Raw genomic sequence first — 19,084 nt, 5'->3', positions numbered from 1 at the left:
CCGTCCTTGGAAAAATAAAATTGTCTTCCACGAAACTGGTCCCTGGTGCCAAAAAAGTTGGGGGCCGCTGGTCTATACCATAAGCCTGGAAAGGAAGGCTTGAGGACATTCTAGACAGGGCTGTAGATTCCAGGCAGAATATTTCTCTTAATTTGTTAGGCAGGAGAGCCACTGTTGGCTTTTGAGCAATAGGGTCATGTGATTGTAGCTGTAATATAAGATTAGACTGGATGATGTGGATGATGGGTTGAAGTGAGATAGATTGGATTAGTAAAAAAAAAAAACTAGTTAGTGGGTAGTGAAGGCTCAAGCACAACAACATAAGCCTGAACTAGCACATGAATAGTGGAAATGGAAAAGTGTTGGCATAAAGGACATATGGTGACTTTAAGGATTTGATGTGTGAATCTTTTAAGAAAATAATTTTTATGATGTAAAATTCATGAAGTTAACTGTTTTAAAGTGTACAGTTCAGTGGTATTTAGTACATTAACAATGTTGTGCAACTACCACATCTGTCTAATTCCAAACTATTTTCATCACCCAAAAGGAAACCCCATTCCCATTAAACAGTTGTTCCCATTACTCCTTCCCTTTAGTTCCTGGCAACCACTAATCTGCTTTCTGTCCATATGGATTTACCTATTCTGGCTATGTCATATAAATGGAATCATACAATATGTAACCTTTTATGTCTAGTTTCTTTCACTCAGCATACTGTTTTTGAGGTTCATTCATGTTGTAGCATGTATCACCACTTCATCCCTTTTATGGCTGAATAATATTGAATTATATGGGTATACCACATTTTGTTTATCCATTCATCTGTGGATGGACATTTGGGTCATTTACATCTTTTGGTTATTGTGAATAGTGAAGCTATGAACACTTGTTTACAAGTATTTATTTGAATACCTGTTTTCAGTTCTTTTGGGTATATACCTAGGGATGGAATTATGGTAGTTCTGTGTTCAACATTTTGAGGAACCATCAGCTGTTTCCCACAGCAGTAGCACCATTTTACATTTTGACCAGAGGGCTTCTCCTCATCAACACTTATTTTCCTTTTTTTTTCGTTTGGTTTAATTTGGTTTTATTATAGCCATCCTAGTAGGATGTGAAATGGTATCAGTATTTCATTGTCAGAGTTCCCTGGTGCCGCAGTGGTTAAGAATCTGCCTGCCAATGCAGGGGACATGGGTTCGAGCTCTGGTCCGGGAAGATCCCACATGCCACGGAGCAACTAAGCCTTTGTGCCACAACTACTGAAGCCCGCGCACCTAGAGCCCGTGCTCCACAACAAGAGAAGCCACAGCATGAGAAGCCTACGCACCACAATGAAGAGTAGCCCCTGCTTGCCGCAACTAGAGAAAGCCCTCACGCAGCAACGAAGACCCAGTGCAACCAAAAATAAATAAAATTGATTCTTTAAAAAAAAAAAAAAGTTCATACGGTTTTGACTTGCATTTCCCTAATGACTCATGATGTTGAGCATCTTTTCATGTGCTTTTGGTTATTTGTACATCTTCCTTGAAGAATTATTTATTCAAGTCCTTTGTCCATTTTTGAGATAGGTTGTTTTCCGTTTTGTTCTTAGGTTCTAAGAGTTCTTTATATATGTTCTGGATAGAGACCCTTATCAGCATTATGATTTGCAAATATTCTTTTCTAATTCTGTAGGTTGTCTTTTCACTTTCTTGGTAGTGTCCTTTGCACAAGTGTTTTTTATTTTAATGAAGTACAGTTTATCTTTTTTTTTTTTTTTGGTGTCAAATCTAAGAATCTGTTGCTATATCCAAGGTCATGAGACTTTTCCCTGTGTTATCTTCTGAATGTTTTAAAGTTTTAACTCTTATATTTGGGTCATCTATCCATTTTGAGTTAATATTTGTATGTGGTATGAAGTAGGAATCCAACTTCGTTCTTTTGCCTGTGGATATGCAGTTGTCCCAGCATCATTTGTTGAAGAGACTATTCTTTCTTCCATTAAATGGTTTTGGCACCCTTCTCAAGGTCAAAGTCAAAATATATGGAGCAACTGGAATAGAATTGAGAGTTATTTCAGAACTCTCAATTATTTTCCATTGGTCTATTCCTCATTCCTTTTATGCCAGTACTACACTGTTTTTGAGTACTGTGGCTTTGTAGTAAGTTTTGAAATTGGGAAGTGTGAGTCCGTCAACTTTGTTTTCCATTTTCAAGTTTGTTTTGGCTATTTGGGATAACTTGCGATTCCATATGAATTTTAGGATCAGCTTTTTCCATTTCTGCAAAAAATAGGGTGTTGGTACTTTGATAAGGATTACATTGAATCTGTGGATCACTTTGGATAGTATAGGCATCCCTTGGTATCTGCAGGGGTTTGGTTCCAGTACCCCCGGCAAATAACCAAAACTCAAGGTTGCTCAAGTTTCTTGTATAAAATGGCATAGTATTTGCATTAACCTACACACATCCTCCTATATACTTTAAATCATCTCTCAATTACTTGTAATACTAATGCAATGTAAATTCTATGTAAATAGTTTCTGGTGCATGGTACATTCACATTTTCCTTTTGGGAATTTTCTGGAGTTTTATTTCCCCAAATATTTTTGATCTGAGGTTGCTTGAATCCACAGATACGGAACCCATGGATACCGAGGGCCAACTGTATTGCCATCTAAAAATACTAAGTTTTCAAATGCATAAACACAGAATGGGGGCTTCCCTGGTGGCACAGTGGTTGAGATCTGCCTGCCGATGCAGGGGACACGGGTTCGTGCCCCGGTCTGGGAGGGATCCCACATGCCGTGGAGTGGCTGGGCCCGTGAGCCATGGCCGTTGAGCCTGCGCTTCCAGAGCCTGTGCTCCGCAACGGGAGAGACCACAGCAGTGAGAGGCCCATGTACCGCAAAAAAAAAAAAAAAAAAACACCACAATGTCTTTCCATTTATTTAGGTCTTCTTTAATTTCTTGCAACAATATTTTGTAGGTCAACAATATTTTGTAGTGTTTATTGTATAAGTCTTATACCTCCTTGATTAAATTTATTTCTGTGTATTTTATTCTTAATGCTATTAAAAATTGAATTTTAAAAATTTCCTGTGACTTCCCTGGTGGCACAGTGGTTAAGAATCCACCTGCCAGTGCAGGGGACACGGATTCGAGCCCTGGTCTGGGAAGATCCCACATGCTGCGGAGCAACTAAGCCTGTGTGTCATGGCTACTGAACCTACGCTCAAGAGCCTGTGAGCCACAACTCCTGAGCCTACGAGCCATGACTACTGAAGCCTGTGTGCCTAGAGCCTGTGTTCTGCAACAAAGAGAAGCCACCACAATGAGAAGCCCATGCACAATGAAGAGTAGCCCCGCTTGCCACAACTAGAGAAAGCCTGTGTGCAGCAATGAAGACCCAACGCAGCCAGCCTGAATGAATGAATGAATGGAAGGAAGGAAGGGAGGAAGGAGCCCAATAAGGTTTGGGTGGTTAAGAGCACAGGAAAAAAAAATTTCCTTTTCAGATTATTCATTGCTAGTATATAGAAATACACTGATTTTTTTGTGTTTTTGTATCTTTCAACTTTGCTAAGTTATTGGTTCTAGCTTTTTTGTGTGTGAATTCTTTAGGATTTTCTATATAAGATCATGTCATCTGTGAATAAAGATTATTTTACTTCTTCCTTTCCAGTTTGGCTCTTATTTCTTTATCTTGCCTAATTGCTCTGGCTAGCACCTCTCGTACAGTGTTGAATAGAAGTGGTTAAAGAGGGCATTTATGGCTTGTTCTTGATCTTAGGGGAAAAGCTTTCCGTCTTTCACTACTGAGTGTGATGGTAACCATGGTTTTTTCATAAATGCCCTTTATTTTGTTGAGGAAATTCCCTTCTGTTCCTAGTTTGCTGACCATTTTTATCATGAAAGGGTGTTTTATCACTTTTATCATGAAAATCCCAAATTGCTACTTGCAGTACTTTTGTGGACATTTGCCAAGGGCAAAAAATTTGAGTTGCTAGCAGAGGTCAAACAAGGTGACCTCTCATTTCAGCTCTCATACTGAAAATCAGTGTCCTTTTTGCAGTTTAATGCCGTGTGTGTGTGTGTGTGTGTGTGTGTGTGTGTGTGTGTGTGTGTGTGTGTGTGTGTGTGTGTGTGTGTGTGTGTGTGTGTGTGTGTGTGTGTGTGTGTGTGTGTGTGTGTGTGTGTGATTTTACTGTTTAAAATGGTGCCCAAGCATAGTGCTAAAGTATTGTCTAGTGTTCCTAAGTGTAAGAAAGCTTTGATTTGCTTTATGGAAAAAATATGTGTGCTAGGTAAGCTTCATTCAGGCATGAGTTTATAGCGTTGTTGGCCATGAGTTCAGTGTCAGTGAGTCAACAATTTATATTAAATAAAGTGTCTTTAAAGAGAAACACACATAACAAAAATGTTGTGAACAGAGTATCCCCTAGAGCAGTGGTTCAGTATGCTAATTAAGTATTCATGGTCACCTTATAGAACAGAACCACCATGAATAACAAAAATTAACTGTTGAGTATATTTATATCTGTATTCATACAGGAAAGGATATTGGTCAGTAGTTTTCTTGTGATATCTTTATGTCTTTGGTATCTAGGTAATGCTGGCCTCATGGAATGAGTTATGAAATGTTTCCTTCTCTTTTGATAGAAGTTTGAGAGAAAAATGTTTGGTAGAATTCAGAAGTCAAGTTATCTGGTTCTGGGCTTTTATTTGTTGAGAAGTGTTGATTACTGATTCAGTCTTTTACTTCAGTCTATCCACATTTTCTGTTTCTTCTTGAGTCATTTTTGGTAGTTTGTGTGTTTCTAGCAATTTTTTCTTTTCATGTAGGTTTTCTAATTTATTGGCATATAGTTTGTAGTATTCTTTTATTTCTGTAAGGTTTCTAGTAATGTCCCCACTTCAGTTCTGATTTTAGTAATTTAAGTCTTTTCTCTTTTTTTTCTTGGTCAGTCTCGCTAAAGATTTGTCAGTTTTGATATTTTCAAAGGTTTCATTGCCTCTTTGTTGTTTTTCTGTACTCTTTGTATTTACCTCTGCTCTAATCTTTATTATTTCCTTCCTTCTGCTAGCTTCTGCTTGATCTTTTTTTAGTTCTTTAAGGAGTAAAGTTAGGTTATTGATTTGAGATTGATTTTCTTTTTTAATGTAAGCTGGTACAGCTATAAATTTCCCTGTGAGCACTGCTTTTGCCATAGCCTATAGGTTTTAGTATGTTGTGTTTTCATTTTCATTTATCTCAATGTATTTTCTAATCTCACCTGTAATTTTTTCTTTGACCTACTAGTGGTTTGGGTGTGTTGATTAATTTCCACATATTTGTAAATTTTCCCATTTTCCTTTCTGTTATTGATTCTGAATTTCATTCCACTGTGGTCAGAGAAGATATTTTATATGATTTCAGTTTTGTGGTCTTTTGTTCTATCCATTATTGAAAGTGAGCTATTGAAATCTCCAACTATATCGTAGAACTGTCAATTTATCCCTTTAATTCTGTTAGTTTTTGCTTTATTATATGTCTTGCCGCTCTGTTGTTAGGTGTGTATATATCTATAATTGTTAAATCTTCTTCATGGATTGACTTGTTATCAACATATAATGTCCTTTGTCTCCTGTAACGATTTTTGTCTTAAAGTCTTTTGTTACCATTTTCATGGAATGTCTTTTTGGATCCTTTCACTTTCAAACCTGTTTGCATCTTTGGATCTGAAGTTAGTGTCTTATAGATAGCATAGTGTTGGATCATATTTTTTTAATTCATTCTGCCAATCTTTACCTTTTAGTCCAACATTTCAAGAAATTACTGGTAGGAAAGGCCCTCTGATACTTTGCTGTTTGTTTTTTCTATATGTCTTATACCTTTTTTCCCCTCAATTCTTTTATTACTACCTTTTATAATTGATTTTTTTCATATCTTAATTGAAGTATAACTGCTTTACAATGTTGTGTTAGTTTCTGCTGTACAACAAAGTGAATCAGCTGTATGTATACATATATCCTCATATCCCCTCTGTCTTGAGCCTCCCTCCCACCCTCCCTATCCCACCCCTTAGGTCATCACAAAGCATCAAGCTGATCTCCCTCTGCTATGCAGCAGCTTCCCACTAGCCATCCATTTTACATTTGGTCGTGTATATATGTCAGTGCTACTTTCTAACTTTATCCCAGCTTCCACTTCCCCTGCTGTGTCCTCAAGTCCATTCTCTACATCTGCGTCTTTATTCCTGCCCTGCCTGCCACTAGGTTCATCAGTACCACTTTTTTTAGATTCCATGTAAGTGCATTAGCATACGGTATTTGTTTTTCTCTTTCTGACTTACTTCACTCTGTATGACAGACAGAGTCCATCCACCTCATTACAAATAACTCAATTTCGTTCCTTTTTATGGCTGAGTAATATTCCATTTGTATATATGAGTGATATCATCTTTATCCATTCATCTGTTGATGGACATTTAGGTTGCTTCCATGTCCTAGCTATGGTAAATAGTGCTGCAATGAACATTGTGGTGCATGTATCTTTTTGAGTTATGGTTTTCTCAGGGTATATGCCCAGTAGTGGTCTGGCTGGGTCATATGGTAGTTCTATTTTTAGTTTTTTAAGGAACCTCCATACTGTTTTCCATAGTGGCTGTATCAATTTACACTCCTACCAACAGTGCAGGAGGATTCCCTTTTCTCCACACCCTCTTCAGCATTTATTGTTTGCAGATTTTTTTGATGATGGCCGTTCTGACCGGTGTGAGGTGATACCTCATTGTGGTTTTGATTTGCATTTCTCTAGTGATTAGTGATGTTGAACATCTTTTTGTGTGTTTGTTGGCCATCTGTATGTCGTCTTCGGAGAAATGTCCATTTAGGTCTTCTGCCCATTTTTGGATTGGGTTGTTTTTTTGATATTGAGCTGCATGAGCTGCTTGTATATTTTGGGGATTAATCCTTTCTCAGTTGCTTTGTTTGCATATAATTGATTTTTTTATGATGCACATTTTGTTTTGTTCTCATTTCTTTTCAGTGTGTTTAGTTTTTTTCTTAGTGATCACCCTGTGGATTACAATTAGCATCTTAACTTTTTAACAATCAAGTTTGAAGTAATGCAAATTTAGCTTCAATAGTATACAAAAGTCTGCTCTTTTATAGTTTTGTCTTTATACATTGTGTGCCCATTAACCTAGATTTGAAATTACCGTTTTATATATTTGCATCTTAAATCATATAAGAATAAAAGAGGACTTACAAGCTAAAAATGTAACTGGTTTTTATATTTACAGTGTAGCCACCTTTACCACTGTTCTTCATATGACTTTAGTGACCTTTCATCTCAGCCTGGAGGACTCTCTTTAGCGTTTTTTGTAGCACAGGTGTAGTGTGACAAACTCCTTCAGTTTTTGTTTACCTTGGGAGTATCTTAACTTCTTCAGTTTTAAAGGACACTTTTGCTGGACATGGAATTCTTTTTTTTTTTTTAACTTTATTAGAGTATAATTGCTTTACAATGGTGTGTTGGTTTCTGCTTTATAACAAAGTGAATCAGTTATACATATACATATGTCCCCATATCTCGTCCCTCTTGCGTCTCCATCCCTCCCACCCTCCCTATCCCACCCCTCTAGGTGGTCACAAAGCACCGAACTGATCTCCCTCTGCTATGTGGCTGCTTCCCACTAGCTGTCTATTTTACGTTTGATAGTATATATATGGACATGGAATTCTTGATTGATACGTTTTTCTTTCAGCATCAGATTCTACCTTGTCCTTAGGGTTTGTTGTTGCTCCTTATTGTGGTTGTTTTGTTTGCTTGTTTAGTGACTTTTCTAGACTCTTTTTATAAAGTCTGTGTCATTGTGTGATCACACACATCTGTGTTCTTTTGCTTAGTTGTTAGCCAGTGTTTTGAAAGAGTTTTCTTAAACACGTGAAACCAAAAGAAAAGGAAAAAAAAAACCTCTTTCAACACTTAGCCAGGCCATTTGCAACTCTTCCTTAGCCTTTACTTACTGCTTCTTCAGAGCTTGAAGGTCAGCAATAGGTGAAAGCTCAGGGTCTTCTCAGGCCTTTGCTGAACAAGTGCCGGTTCTGGCTATGTGTGTGGCTTTCTTGATTTTCTGGTATACACAGGGGCTTTTCAAAGCCCTTATTACCCCATTTGTGTCCTTACTCAAACTTTTCCTTCCTAGGATTTTTTATCTGTTTCTTATCCTAGTTGTTGTTTCTTCTACCAGTCTGCTGCATCAATTAAATGATTTCAGCAGAAAACATCCTAGCCCTGGGAATGCTCCAAGTCAGGTGAAACCAAGGCAAGTCATTGTGCCGGTCCTTCAGGTAGCTTCCAGATAGGTTGAAACGCACAATTACAATTCTTTGTGAATAAGATCTGTATTGTTCTGTCTGGCATTAGGAGTTCAGTTTGCTATCCTCACAGCCACCACTGATTTGGGATTTAAGAGATATTAGGCAGGCAGCTTAAAATGCTACAGTGCTCTCTTACTACAAAGGAGCAGCTTCTTTATTCCCTAAGCTTAGCTAGTTTTTATAAGTTTTTTACTAGATTCTGGAGTTCCGCAAAAGTTGATTTTGACGGTATTCGCCAGCTCATTGATTACTCTTTTGGAGGGATGGAACCCTAGAGTTCCCTGCTGTGCCAGAAATCCCTGATGTATGAATTTTTCATGATGATGATACATCATTAACCAGAAGGAAGGAAATTGGGAGGGAGGGAGTTAGTTGATTTATGGATCTTGGAGAGGTTATTTTTATTTGGACATGGAGGTTGTATTTGAGGTGCTGATGGTACATTCATTCTGTAGATGTCTAGTGACATTTGGAATTGTAATGCTTGAATTCCAGCTTAGAGCTACAAAGAGACCTTGGAACCTTCTATACAGAAGTTATAGAAAGTGAAAGTGTATGATTTCCTTGAAGCAGAGGCTAAGTCCAAGCATGGCATCTTGGGAAACACTTTCAACAAAGGAATCATTCACTTGTTCTTTCAGCAAACATTCACTTTGTTCCTGCTACTAGTATAGTTACTGCTAAGTGCTGGAGATACAAGGTAATAAGATCCAGCTTACTGCCCCCAGGAAACTCACTCTTATTAGATGGACAAGTAAGCAAGTACAATCCAATTTTATAACAAGGTTTAGAGGAACCCAGACAGAGGAACACAAGAATATTTAAACAGGTCAGTAGGGAAAACAGGAGACTCTTGGGGAAATTAAAGAAGGAGAAAATGTTGTACAGAGTTATCTGTGATCTTGGTTGCTGTATAGAGAGTTTGAAAAGACCGAGGGCTCTAAAAGGGACTAATTTGGCAGTGAAGAGATGACAAATTGAGTAGTTTTGGTGGAGATAGAGAACCAGATTATAAGGCGTTAGGAGTGAGTGAGTGGTGAAAAAGTTGAAGGAAAAAGGGAAGACAGTTTTATAAAGAATGATGTAGTTAAAGAACAATAGCAGAGTTGAAGTAACTTTATTTTGGAATAAAAGCGATCTAAATGTGTTTTTAATCAATAGAAGGGAGTGAGTGGGAGGGGAACAAGGATGGTCAAGAGTCCCAAAAAGAGGCAGGAAAGATGGTAGGTATTAAGAACCCAGAAGGATCAGAGGTTGGGAACTTGGGAGAAGAAAAAGAGTAAGGGTAATGAGAAAGAATTTTGAGATAGTGAGAAAGTATTTGAGAAATTTTACCTAGGAATGCCTTAGTTTTCAAGTGAGCAGCAGTGAAAATGCCTGACTAAAGTTGCTGTAGCATACATTTGTGATGATAGTACCATTTGGTTATTTTTTTCATTCTTTTAACAAATATATATTAAGCATCTCCTGTGTACTAAGCACTGTATGAGATCCTTGGGATTATATCCATGAACAAAGTCAGCAAAAGTCTCTGCTGCTGTGGATATATTATTTTAAAATAAACATGAGGTAAAATAAATAGAGCAACCTGGGTCTTGGGAACTAAGAAAGCAAATGGGAGGATTACCTAGACTTAACTACAATTTTATATTGCATGTAAAATTGTGATTTAAGTTACTATTTTATTTCTATACAGCAAGTTAATAGAATCTCAGTTAATAAAGTAAGACAAGAAGAATATGGGTTTGCTGGAGCCTTTATAAGTCGTGAGGATGTAAAGAAAGAAAGAGAAAGAGTGAGAGGGAGGGAAAAAGGAAGGAAGGACGGAAGTTGTTATCTTAGTTAAAAGGCTTGAAGGAATTACAGAATTGAAGATACTTTCTTAATAATGAATAAATTGGTGTTTTTGATTATCATTATTTTATATTCTCATTACCCTTTTTTATTTAAACAGGCATTGGAAAAGTGAAAAGAAAACCTAGTGTGCCAGATTCTGCATCTCCTGCTGATGATAGCTTTGTTGACCCAGGGGAACGTCTGTATGACCTCAACATGCCTGCTTATGTAAAATTTAACTACATGGCAGAGAGAGAGGATGAATTGTCATTGATAAAAGGGACAAAGGTGATCGTCATGGAGAAATGCAGTGATGGGTGGTGGCGGGGTAGCTACAATGGACATGTTGGATGGTTCCCTTCAAACTATGTGACTGAGGAAGGCGACAGTCCTTTGGGTGACCATGTGGGTTCTTTGTCAGAGAAATTAGCAGCAGTCGTCAGTAACCTAAATACTGGGCAAGTGTTACATGTGGTACAGGCTCTTTACCCATTCAGCTCGTCCAATGATGAAGAACTTAATTTTGAGAAAGGCGATGTAATGGATGTTATTGAAAAACCTGAAAATGACCCTGAGTGGTGGAAATGCAGGAAGATCAATGGAATGGTTGGTCTGGTGCCGAAAAACTATGTTACCATTATGCAGAATAATCCATTAACCTCAGGTTTGGAACCATCGCCTCCACAGTGTGATTACATTAGGCCTTCACTCACTGGAAAGTTTGCTGGCAATCCATGGTATTATGGGAAAGTCACCAGGCACCAAGCAGAAATGGCATTAAATGAAAGAGGGCATGAAGGTGATTTCCTCATTCGTGATAGTGAATCTTCGGTAAGTTGGTTTTCAAAGGTAAATGGAAATAGAACTCTGAGTATTAAAAAAATAAATAGAAGATTAGAGAGGTTAAGTGGCTTCCCTAAAATTAACCAGGTAGTATATTTGTTAAAATATGTAAAGTTTCTTAGTGAAAGTCAGTGTTCTTTCCAAGTGTATTTATTTTTAGTAATATATAGCCCTACCCTGGATTATTTAAAAGCCTTGTCCTAGTACTGTTGGTTTTGCCTTCCTGAAATATTTTCTTTTGCATTAAACTGAAAAATGGAGAAAATTGAACACTGGTTTCTTCACTGAGAGTAAACAATGCAGTAGACTAAACTGGGAAAACATTTCTTAAATTGCATAATGGATACACTGTCATCCTTACAATAAAGGAAGTCCCTGAATTTAAAAAATTGATATTTGGTTTTTTTATAAATTGCTTGTTTGGACGTTGGAATACACTATTACATACCTCAGAAACCCATTTGAACATGCACTCTGTATTTGAAGTGCATTTGCAATAAAAGATAAATTCTGTTCCAATACTAGTAAAACAATAAAACTGTAAAACCATAAAAATTGAATAAGAAAATAGTTTTGTGGGCTCTTTTGGGTACTATCTAGGATTTTAGAATTTGACAATACTCATTTCCCTTAAAAATGGCCTTTATTTTTCCTTGATAAAGGATATCACTACTTTTCCATGAGTAGTATTGGCTTTTTTTGTGTATATGTATTTGTACAAAAGTTAATGTATGATTGTATAGAAGGTTGAAAGAAAGAAAGAAGACCTATCTGTTTGAGTGGTGTGTGTGTGTGTTTAAGGGGTGAAGGGTGGGAAAGATGAGAGGGCGAGATTGAAATTAATTGAACTGCCTGATGTGAAGTTCAGGAAATGGGGGCCTGTACATAACCCCTCAGAAGGAGAAGGTGATTTATGATAGGGAAGAGTGGTGGGATTTGTTTTCTGTTAGGTGCCTGACCTGGCCCTACTTTCTAGGACAAGCAGTGGGCAGAAGGATTAGAAGGGAGTGACCCTGGAGTGGGTGGTAAATAACCATAAGATGTTTCCAAGAAACCCACTGTTTGAAACTTTGGCAGTAACTGTATAAGAGGTTGATATAGACTATTCAGAAGAGTGTAAGGTTAAAAAAAAAAAAAACCTAAAACTTGATTGCAAAATACTGTGTATTTTCTTGTGGGTAATTAAGCATAGATATTATCCAAAATATACCATTACTTTTAGTAGTCGAATTTTTAAAGTAGAGGTCTCAAATAGGCATATTTCATTTGACCTGCAGAGTGTTTTTAAACATTTGAATTCATTGTCAGTTTTTAAATATTGGGAGATTTAGTATAAGAATTTAGACATCAGATTTCCCTTTTAAAATTGGAAGGCCTATCAGTGTTGAGCCGTATTCCTACAAGGCAACAATTGGCAGTTAAGTGGCCACCTCCTTTAGATTGGCCATGTACTGTTGTTTCCTCCTATATAGCCACCCTGGCCATTGTTTACATTTCTTTTTTGCCCCTTATAGGCATTTGAGTTTATGATCTCTTATTAGAGTTTAAATTAGTTCTCATTTTTGTGTCCTTCATCTTTGAGATTTCAGAGTATTTACTCTGTAAGACAGCTACTGTTAGCTACTAATTGAAAAGGGGTGGATGTCTTGGATTTTCTCCTATGTTTCTCCAGTAGTTTGAATGGAGAGAAGATAGTTTTTATGCTTCAGATGTTAAACTAAAGGATTTGCCCTGGTGTTAGGTAGAGCATAATAGTTAAGAGACTTCAGAGTCTGGCTGCTTCGATTTGAATCCTGGCTCTTTTGTTAACTAGATGGATGATCTTAGGCAACTCAGCTTCTCTTCAGCCTTGATTTTTTTTTCATCTGTAAAATGGGTTTGTTTTGAGGCATAAAGGAGATAATTCATGTAAATAATTTAGTATTGTGCCTAGTACTTAAAGTGCTCACATTTTAGCTGTTACTAGTTTAATATAAAAATGCTAATAGATGTCTTTCAAAATTTTTTTCTCTTTTAGCCAAATGATTTTTCAGTATCACTAAAAGCACAAGGGAAAAACAAGCATTTTAAAGTCCAACTAAAAGAGACTGTCTACTGCATTGGGCAGCGTAAATTCAGCACCATGGAAGAACTTGTAGAACATTACAAAAAGGCACCAATTTTTACAAGTGAACAAGGAGAAAAATTGTATCTTATCAAGCATTTATCATGATACTGCTGACCAGAAGTGACTGCTATACAGTTGTAATTCGTCATGTGAAGACTGAGAAAATATCAGTCCAGTCATGCTTGATTGGAAATTGCTGTTTCTAACTCTATATGAAAATTGACTATAATACATAAGTATTTTTATTATAACTCAGTTCATACATATATACTACATATGCCAAACATCTGCATAGAGCAATTCCTTATCCTTGGTCTTCTGTTTTATTTTTTTTTTTTGCTCTTTTTCTCTTCGCTTCTAATATTAAGGTTTTATATTTTGAAAAAATGATGCAAATCGAAAGTCTTTATATGGAAGAATTTCTTTATTGCCTTTCCTTTATTTCCTTGTAAGGGCACCACCTTAGTTACTTCTGCAATGGTTCTCTTCATATAAAATTATTATATCAATTATATCAATATATGGCATATGCTAAAATAAATTTCTTGGAGAGTTGTTAATCTTTTCTGTGACTAAATAGCAATAATAAATGGAAAATTAGAAATTATTTTCAGGTATTATATTTGTCACAAGCCATTGTAAATATCAAGTATGTTGTGTCTGTCATTATTTTCCAAAATTCGTTTGTTTTCAGTGTAAAGCAAAACATACGGGACATAGGTTAGAAAACATATCTTGTACAATTTAAATTTACAACTGTTGGAAACAAAAATCTGTAAATTCCTAAGTTTTTTTTGTTTTTTTTTTGGTGCTTCTCTCTCATCTGGTTATTCAGGAGAACAAAACAGTCTCTGAGATATTTAGCTTTTCAAACTGTAAATGAATGCTCTAGTGTTATTTTTTTCCCCTAGTGTTATTTTACCAAAGCATCTTATTTTTGAATATGTTATATCTGTGTCAATATGAAAAAAGCTATGGCCAAAGTTTGAAGAAGTAAGAGGCAATGAGATACTTGGTTCTCCCCAACCCCACCAAAAAAAAAAATCAATAATTATCAGGCATAGTATTTCTACTATTCTCATTTTCTTCTTTCAGCTTTGAATTTTATTGACTGGGACACTAAAATTGATGTATACCTGAGGAAAAGATGTGATGTGCTAATGGTAAGGGAAAATTAGTTTTAGAATCTTATATTTTCAGATGCTTCTATTAAGTTTTTGTTTATCAAGCAGAAGTTTGGGTGTATGGATGAGAGGCTACTGTAGCGTATTTAATCTATTTCTATACATCACAGAAGAAAACCAGTTATACTTTATGGTCACAGCTTTTCCCCCCACTATAAATTCTGGAGATTTAATTTAAGCAAAGTACTTTCAATATTTTAATAGAAAATACTTACTAAAACCACATAACTTAGTAAATAGTAGAAAGTCATGAGATTTTAAAAAATTTCCCCAATGCTGCCTACGCAAATGAATGTTTCCATTCTTTAATATGTTATGAACAGACATTTAAGACACCAGAATTACTGATTCTAAAATTGAAGTTGTCTAATTCATGAGGTTTTTGACTTTGGTTTTTTTAAATTTGTTTTATTTTAAATGTTTTTTTAATTCTCTAAATCTTCAGATCATTTAAAGACTTACATTGCCACTGGGTGGCAGCCCTGACTTCTCTCACTAAGCAATAGGAGTTAGCAAATATAGACATTGTACAATTTTCTGTCTTCATTACATCTGCTTTTAAATCCTTTTAGTTCATATTTCATTATCTTTCTCAGCCCCCTTTGTTTATTAAGATGATTATTAGTAGGCAAGTTTAATGGAAACAAAAGTCATGTATTCTTACCTTTTTTGCTGTAAAATCACTTGAATATAAATTGAGGAAAATAGTTTTAAAGTAGTTGTAAAATGACTAGGTAGCAAACATCTTCTTAATCTTAAACAAACATTTGATGATGCTTTCTTTTTATTTTCCACCTCTTTGTGGTCCCCACCCCCCAGTCTTCCTTATTTAAAAAATGGATTATTTGTTTAAAAAAAAAGGAGAGGAGCAACTCAATTACTACTTTGTATCACAGACATGAGCTATTTATAGCAAACCCTGCAGAGCTGATGTTAAGGATTTTGAGAAAGTAGCTAGGAATGGAGTAGCACTGGAAGCAGAATGCATATTTCTGTGCCATAATTAGATTTATAATAACTAGGGAATTCCTAGATAGTCCTTGTGTGCCAATAATAGCTATTGTGTGCTCCTCCTATTATGTGATGAAACCTCACTGGGAACTACTTAATTTTCTACTTCAACATTTTATCAATTTTTTAAAAGTCTTAAAACCAATCTTTACATCAATGACTGTTTTTTAAAAGCATGAATTAATTTTCTTAAGAACTAGAACCATCTTAGAAAACATCTACATAGCTAGCTAGTAGCAGGACTTGTATTAGAAACCTTATTCCCAGCCTGATACACTCTATATTGTGACACATTGGCTTCTCTGTGCTTGTTTTTAGACAAGGAGGAAAGTCCTGGGAAGAGCAGTATTACAGTAGTTTTCTTCCACCTGTGAGGAGATGCTTAACTATCAATTTAAATATTCATAACACACATAACCCTGCCCAACCCACTTCTACAAATAACTTCTCCAAAATCTTGGAAGAAGGTTTTTCAGAACTTTATATACCAGTAACAAAAAGCTATTGCTGCTGTATCTGTTATTTGGTCATAAGTCCTTAAGTTCAGCTGAATACATATTCACAAACATATATTACACGTCTTTGACTATACACAGTAACACCTGGCACTATTAAAGATGGTGTGTCACAGACATATCACTTAAAATCAGAAGGCCTAAGTGCAATCAACTGCCATTGCTGGAAGAATAAAAAGCCTAGCAGATGAGCAACTTGGATTGTTAGAATGATGTTATCCTCATAGATATGTGGATAGATCAGTGGCACATAAGTTATCTCCAGTGTTAATGCTTTAATTCTATCATCTAATCCAGAGATTGCGAGAAGCAGGGCCACTACTGTCTGTGTAGGTACATTGTGAGAATTAGGAAAAGGCACCTCTTCTCTGGGCAAGCCCGGCCACTTTTTTTGCTGTTGAGAAGTCCAAAACTCACCACCACTACCCTTCTCCCATTTTGCAAGGTGCCCTGTTCAGGATACAGCCAATACAGTTCAACCCACAATGCTTAAAAAAGTAATGGTTAACATTTTAAAATTGGGAGATTTCACATAAAATCCAGAGTTCTGCTTTCCCCTGAAAAATGAGAAGCTGATAATACTAAATTTGAATTCCCAGAAGGCATCAGATGGTATGGATGCTTCCCTTATTTTTACCAATGCATATGGTTAAAAACAAAATTAAAAGTGTAAAAAAGGCTCTTTCCCAGCCTTTATTCCCCCTTAGTTCAAGTCTCCAAATGTAGTCACTGTTACTCCCTGTTTTTCCTATAACTTGGAGTTATCTGGAAACTTACCATTTTGCAGAAATGCTTCAGGTGCAATGTCCAAATCAATAAATTAGGAATGTAGCATTTCAGCATGCTTTAACTTTTCCACTTTAATATTTTGCTAGAAGAAAAGGAAATCCTTTGTAATCCTGTATTTATATACATCCTTTAACTGTTTTCGAATGTCTTCACAACTGAGGTTGCTTCTAACTTAAAGTACATTTGATACAGGATAGATGACATCCTCATTTTATGTTTTGAACAGCATCCAGTGAACTTTTTGAAAATGCCATATTACTGCTTCTGGGGAAAACCTGTATTTTATTCTACTGCAAGGCAAGGTAGGAAGCTCCTCTCTTCTGATAAACTGGTTCTATTGGTTTAGCAAGTTTATATGACTCAACTCTGTCATCTTCTAAACTCTTACAGACCAAGCATGCTGTGCATACTCCACACCCTAGTTTTTTGCTGTTGACCTAAAACCAAATGACCAAAGAAATATATTTTTCTTGTTTACTAATGAGGGGTTCTTGTGATTTGAAAGTATACAGTTTGCTGAGACTTGTTTGTTTAATGAGTAGAACATAAACTGGGCTTGGTGAGGTTTTGAAGAGCAGGAGGAGGAGTTTTTGTTATTATTGGCAGTGTTCACGAAGGTAAATGTTTTAAACCACAGTGTCTTTTTGAGGGTATGTTTGTTGGCTGGAGCACTTTCATTATCTCAAATACTTCAGAATTGGCCTGATGCCTACAAAGGATTCACACAAACTTTTAATTTACCAATTGGACTGGCTGATTTTCTAAATGTTTCCACTCAAATTACTTTTTTAAGCTGTTTTTAAAGCTTCAGGGAAAGCTGGTCTCAGTATTTTGAAATAATGTTGCAAATTTTATTTGTAATTATAACTACAAAGAAGACAAAGAGTACTCAATTTCCTCTCCATGTTTTCTTGTACCTCGGTGGAATGATAATGACTCTCGAACAGGAAGACAAGCATAAATAGACAATTAAGAATAGACATCTAAGGTAGTTAAGGTATTTAGTTGCTTTAAATCTCTAGGCTCAGAAGCTATGTAGAACATTTGGAGATAGCTTTCAGGAAATTATGGAGACAGGTGGAGTCCAGAATGAGACTAAAGTGTTGTCTGTTTTAGGTTAAATACCGGAATGGTTATTAAATTTGTTTTTTTTTTGAGCATTTGTAGAAGAAATTAGTGATCCCTGAATAAGCATGTCTTTTCTTGGAACAAGTAATGCCAAACATTTACTTGTTTTGATATGGTTTCTAGACTGTAGATAAGGGGGATGTTGTAGAAGAAAACAAGTACTGATTTCATCAGCGCATATGCTAATCACTTGGCGTCAAGATGAGAAAAATACTTTTTGAATGGTTACATCTATGTATATGGTTTTGTGTCTTTGTTTTGCTTTTGGAGATACTTGTCCTTCAACCAACCATCCAACCACCTCATGTCAAATGTTTGATTACGTAGGTGCCAGACTGTTCTAACCTAGCAAAATGATAGTGAAGAAAATGGACAAATTTGTCCAAAAACTGTCCTAAAACTTTCATTTCTAGTGATGTAATGCCTAATGGAGAAGTGCTATGAAGAAAAAAAAGAGCAAGATGAGGAGGTCGGAGAGTGAGAGTGGGGTGTTAATTTATATAGGATGGTTGGAGGCCTCATAAAACAGACTGAGCATATTGTGTGCTTCACTTAATAGAATCAGTGATGACTAGGATTAAACCAGTGAATGACTGAAAATACAGCAATCAAAATCATTTGAAAATTATTAAGATCTTCACTATTACAGAGCATTGTTTCTGGTTTTCAAATTTTAGAATTGAATAAAATGGTATTTGTTTTATTTAAACACGGAACTTTTAACTACAAAGGACTATTCTGAATAAGGCTTGATTCTACATCTTAAGAGAAGTTGTTGGGAAATGTCACAGAAAAGAATCAGTTATAACTACAGGAAGGAGGGCAGTTTGACAGACTTAAGGGTTTTAATTCATCACCCCCTAAGGAAAGAATTGAGGTTAAGGGAGGTTAAATTCCTGATGTTCTGCACTGGTGCCAGACAATAAACGAGGCAGGAAATTGAAGAAGAAAATAATGTTCAGAGGAGGTTGAAAAAGGGCTGTAAGAACCCTGAAAACCAGAGCTTGAAAGTGTGTGAAAGTTACATCTGGAGCAGACTCAGTGGAAGCGGGAGTTAGAAAAATCTATGACAAGGAGAATTCCACTGTTTAAATACACTGTGTTACTTCCAGAAAAAAAATATAATAGTAATAATTTAGACAGTGGGTTACAATTAAATGTCAGATGTGCTAAAACACAGGACAGATATTTAGGAATCTTGGTAAAGGGAAGAGAACTATTTTGTGTTAAGTAGAGGAAGGAAGGGTTATTGCAATTAACTGACCACGTGGTCTGTGCCAGGGCACCAGGACCTACCCTGCATTTGCACAACCCTAAGA

At 36.2% G+C, this 19,084-nt stretch overlaps 2 protein-coding genes across 4 annotated transcripts in view; both read left to right on the top strand.

Moving 5' to 3' along the window:
- Positions 1-13,746, top strand: part of NCK1 (NCK adaptor protein 1) — an 83,088-nt gene extending 69,342 nt beyond the window's left edge. For all 3 annotated transcript variants that reach the window (XM_060149783.1, XM_060149784.1, XM_060149786.1), the window contains 2 exons: positions 10,307-11,019; positions 13,049-13,746. In XM_060149783.1, the coding sequence (XP_060005766.1) occupies positions 10,307-11,019; positions 13,049-13,243 (908 nt within the window). In that variant the 3' untranslated portion in view covers positions 13,244-13,746. The remainder of the gene's footprint in view (positions 1-10,306; positions 11,020-13,048) is intronic.
- A 480-nt stretch (positions 13,747-14,226) lies between these two features.
- IL20RB (interleukin 20 receptor subunit beta) overlaps positions 14,227-19,084 on the top strand; it is a 40,492-nt gene continuing 35,634 nt past the window's right edge. Inside the window, exons 1-2 of the mRNA XM_060149787.1 lie at positions 14,227-14,301; positions 16,864-16,939. The gene's annotated coding sequence lies outside the window, so the exon portion shown is untranslated. The remainder of the gene's footprint in view (positions 14,302-16,863; positions 16,940-19,084) is intronic.

The sequence above is a fragment of the Lagenorhynchus albirostris genome, chromosome 5 (genome assembly GCF_949774975.1).
Source record: "Lagenorhynchus albirostris chromosome 5, mLagAlb1.1, whole genome shotgun sequence".
In the NCBI taxonomy this organism is placed as follows: domain Eukaryota; kingdom Metazoa; phylum Chordata; class Mammalia; order Artiodactyla; family Delphinidae; genus Lagenorhynchus; species Lagenorhynchus albirostris.
This window is presented reverse-complemented; position numbering and strand designations above follow the sequence as displayed.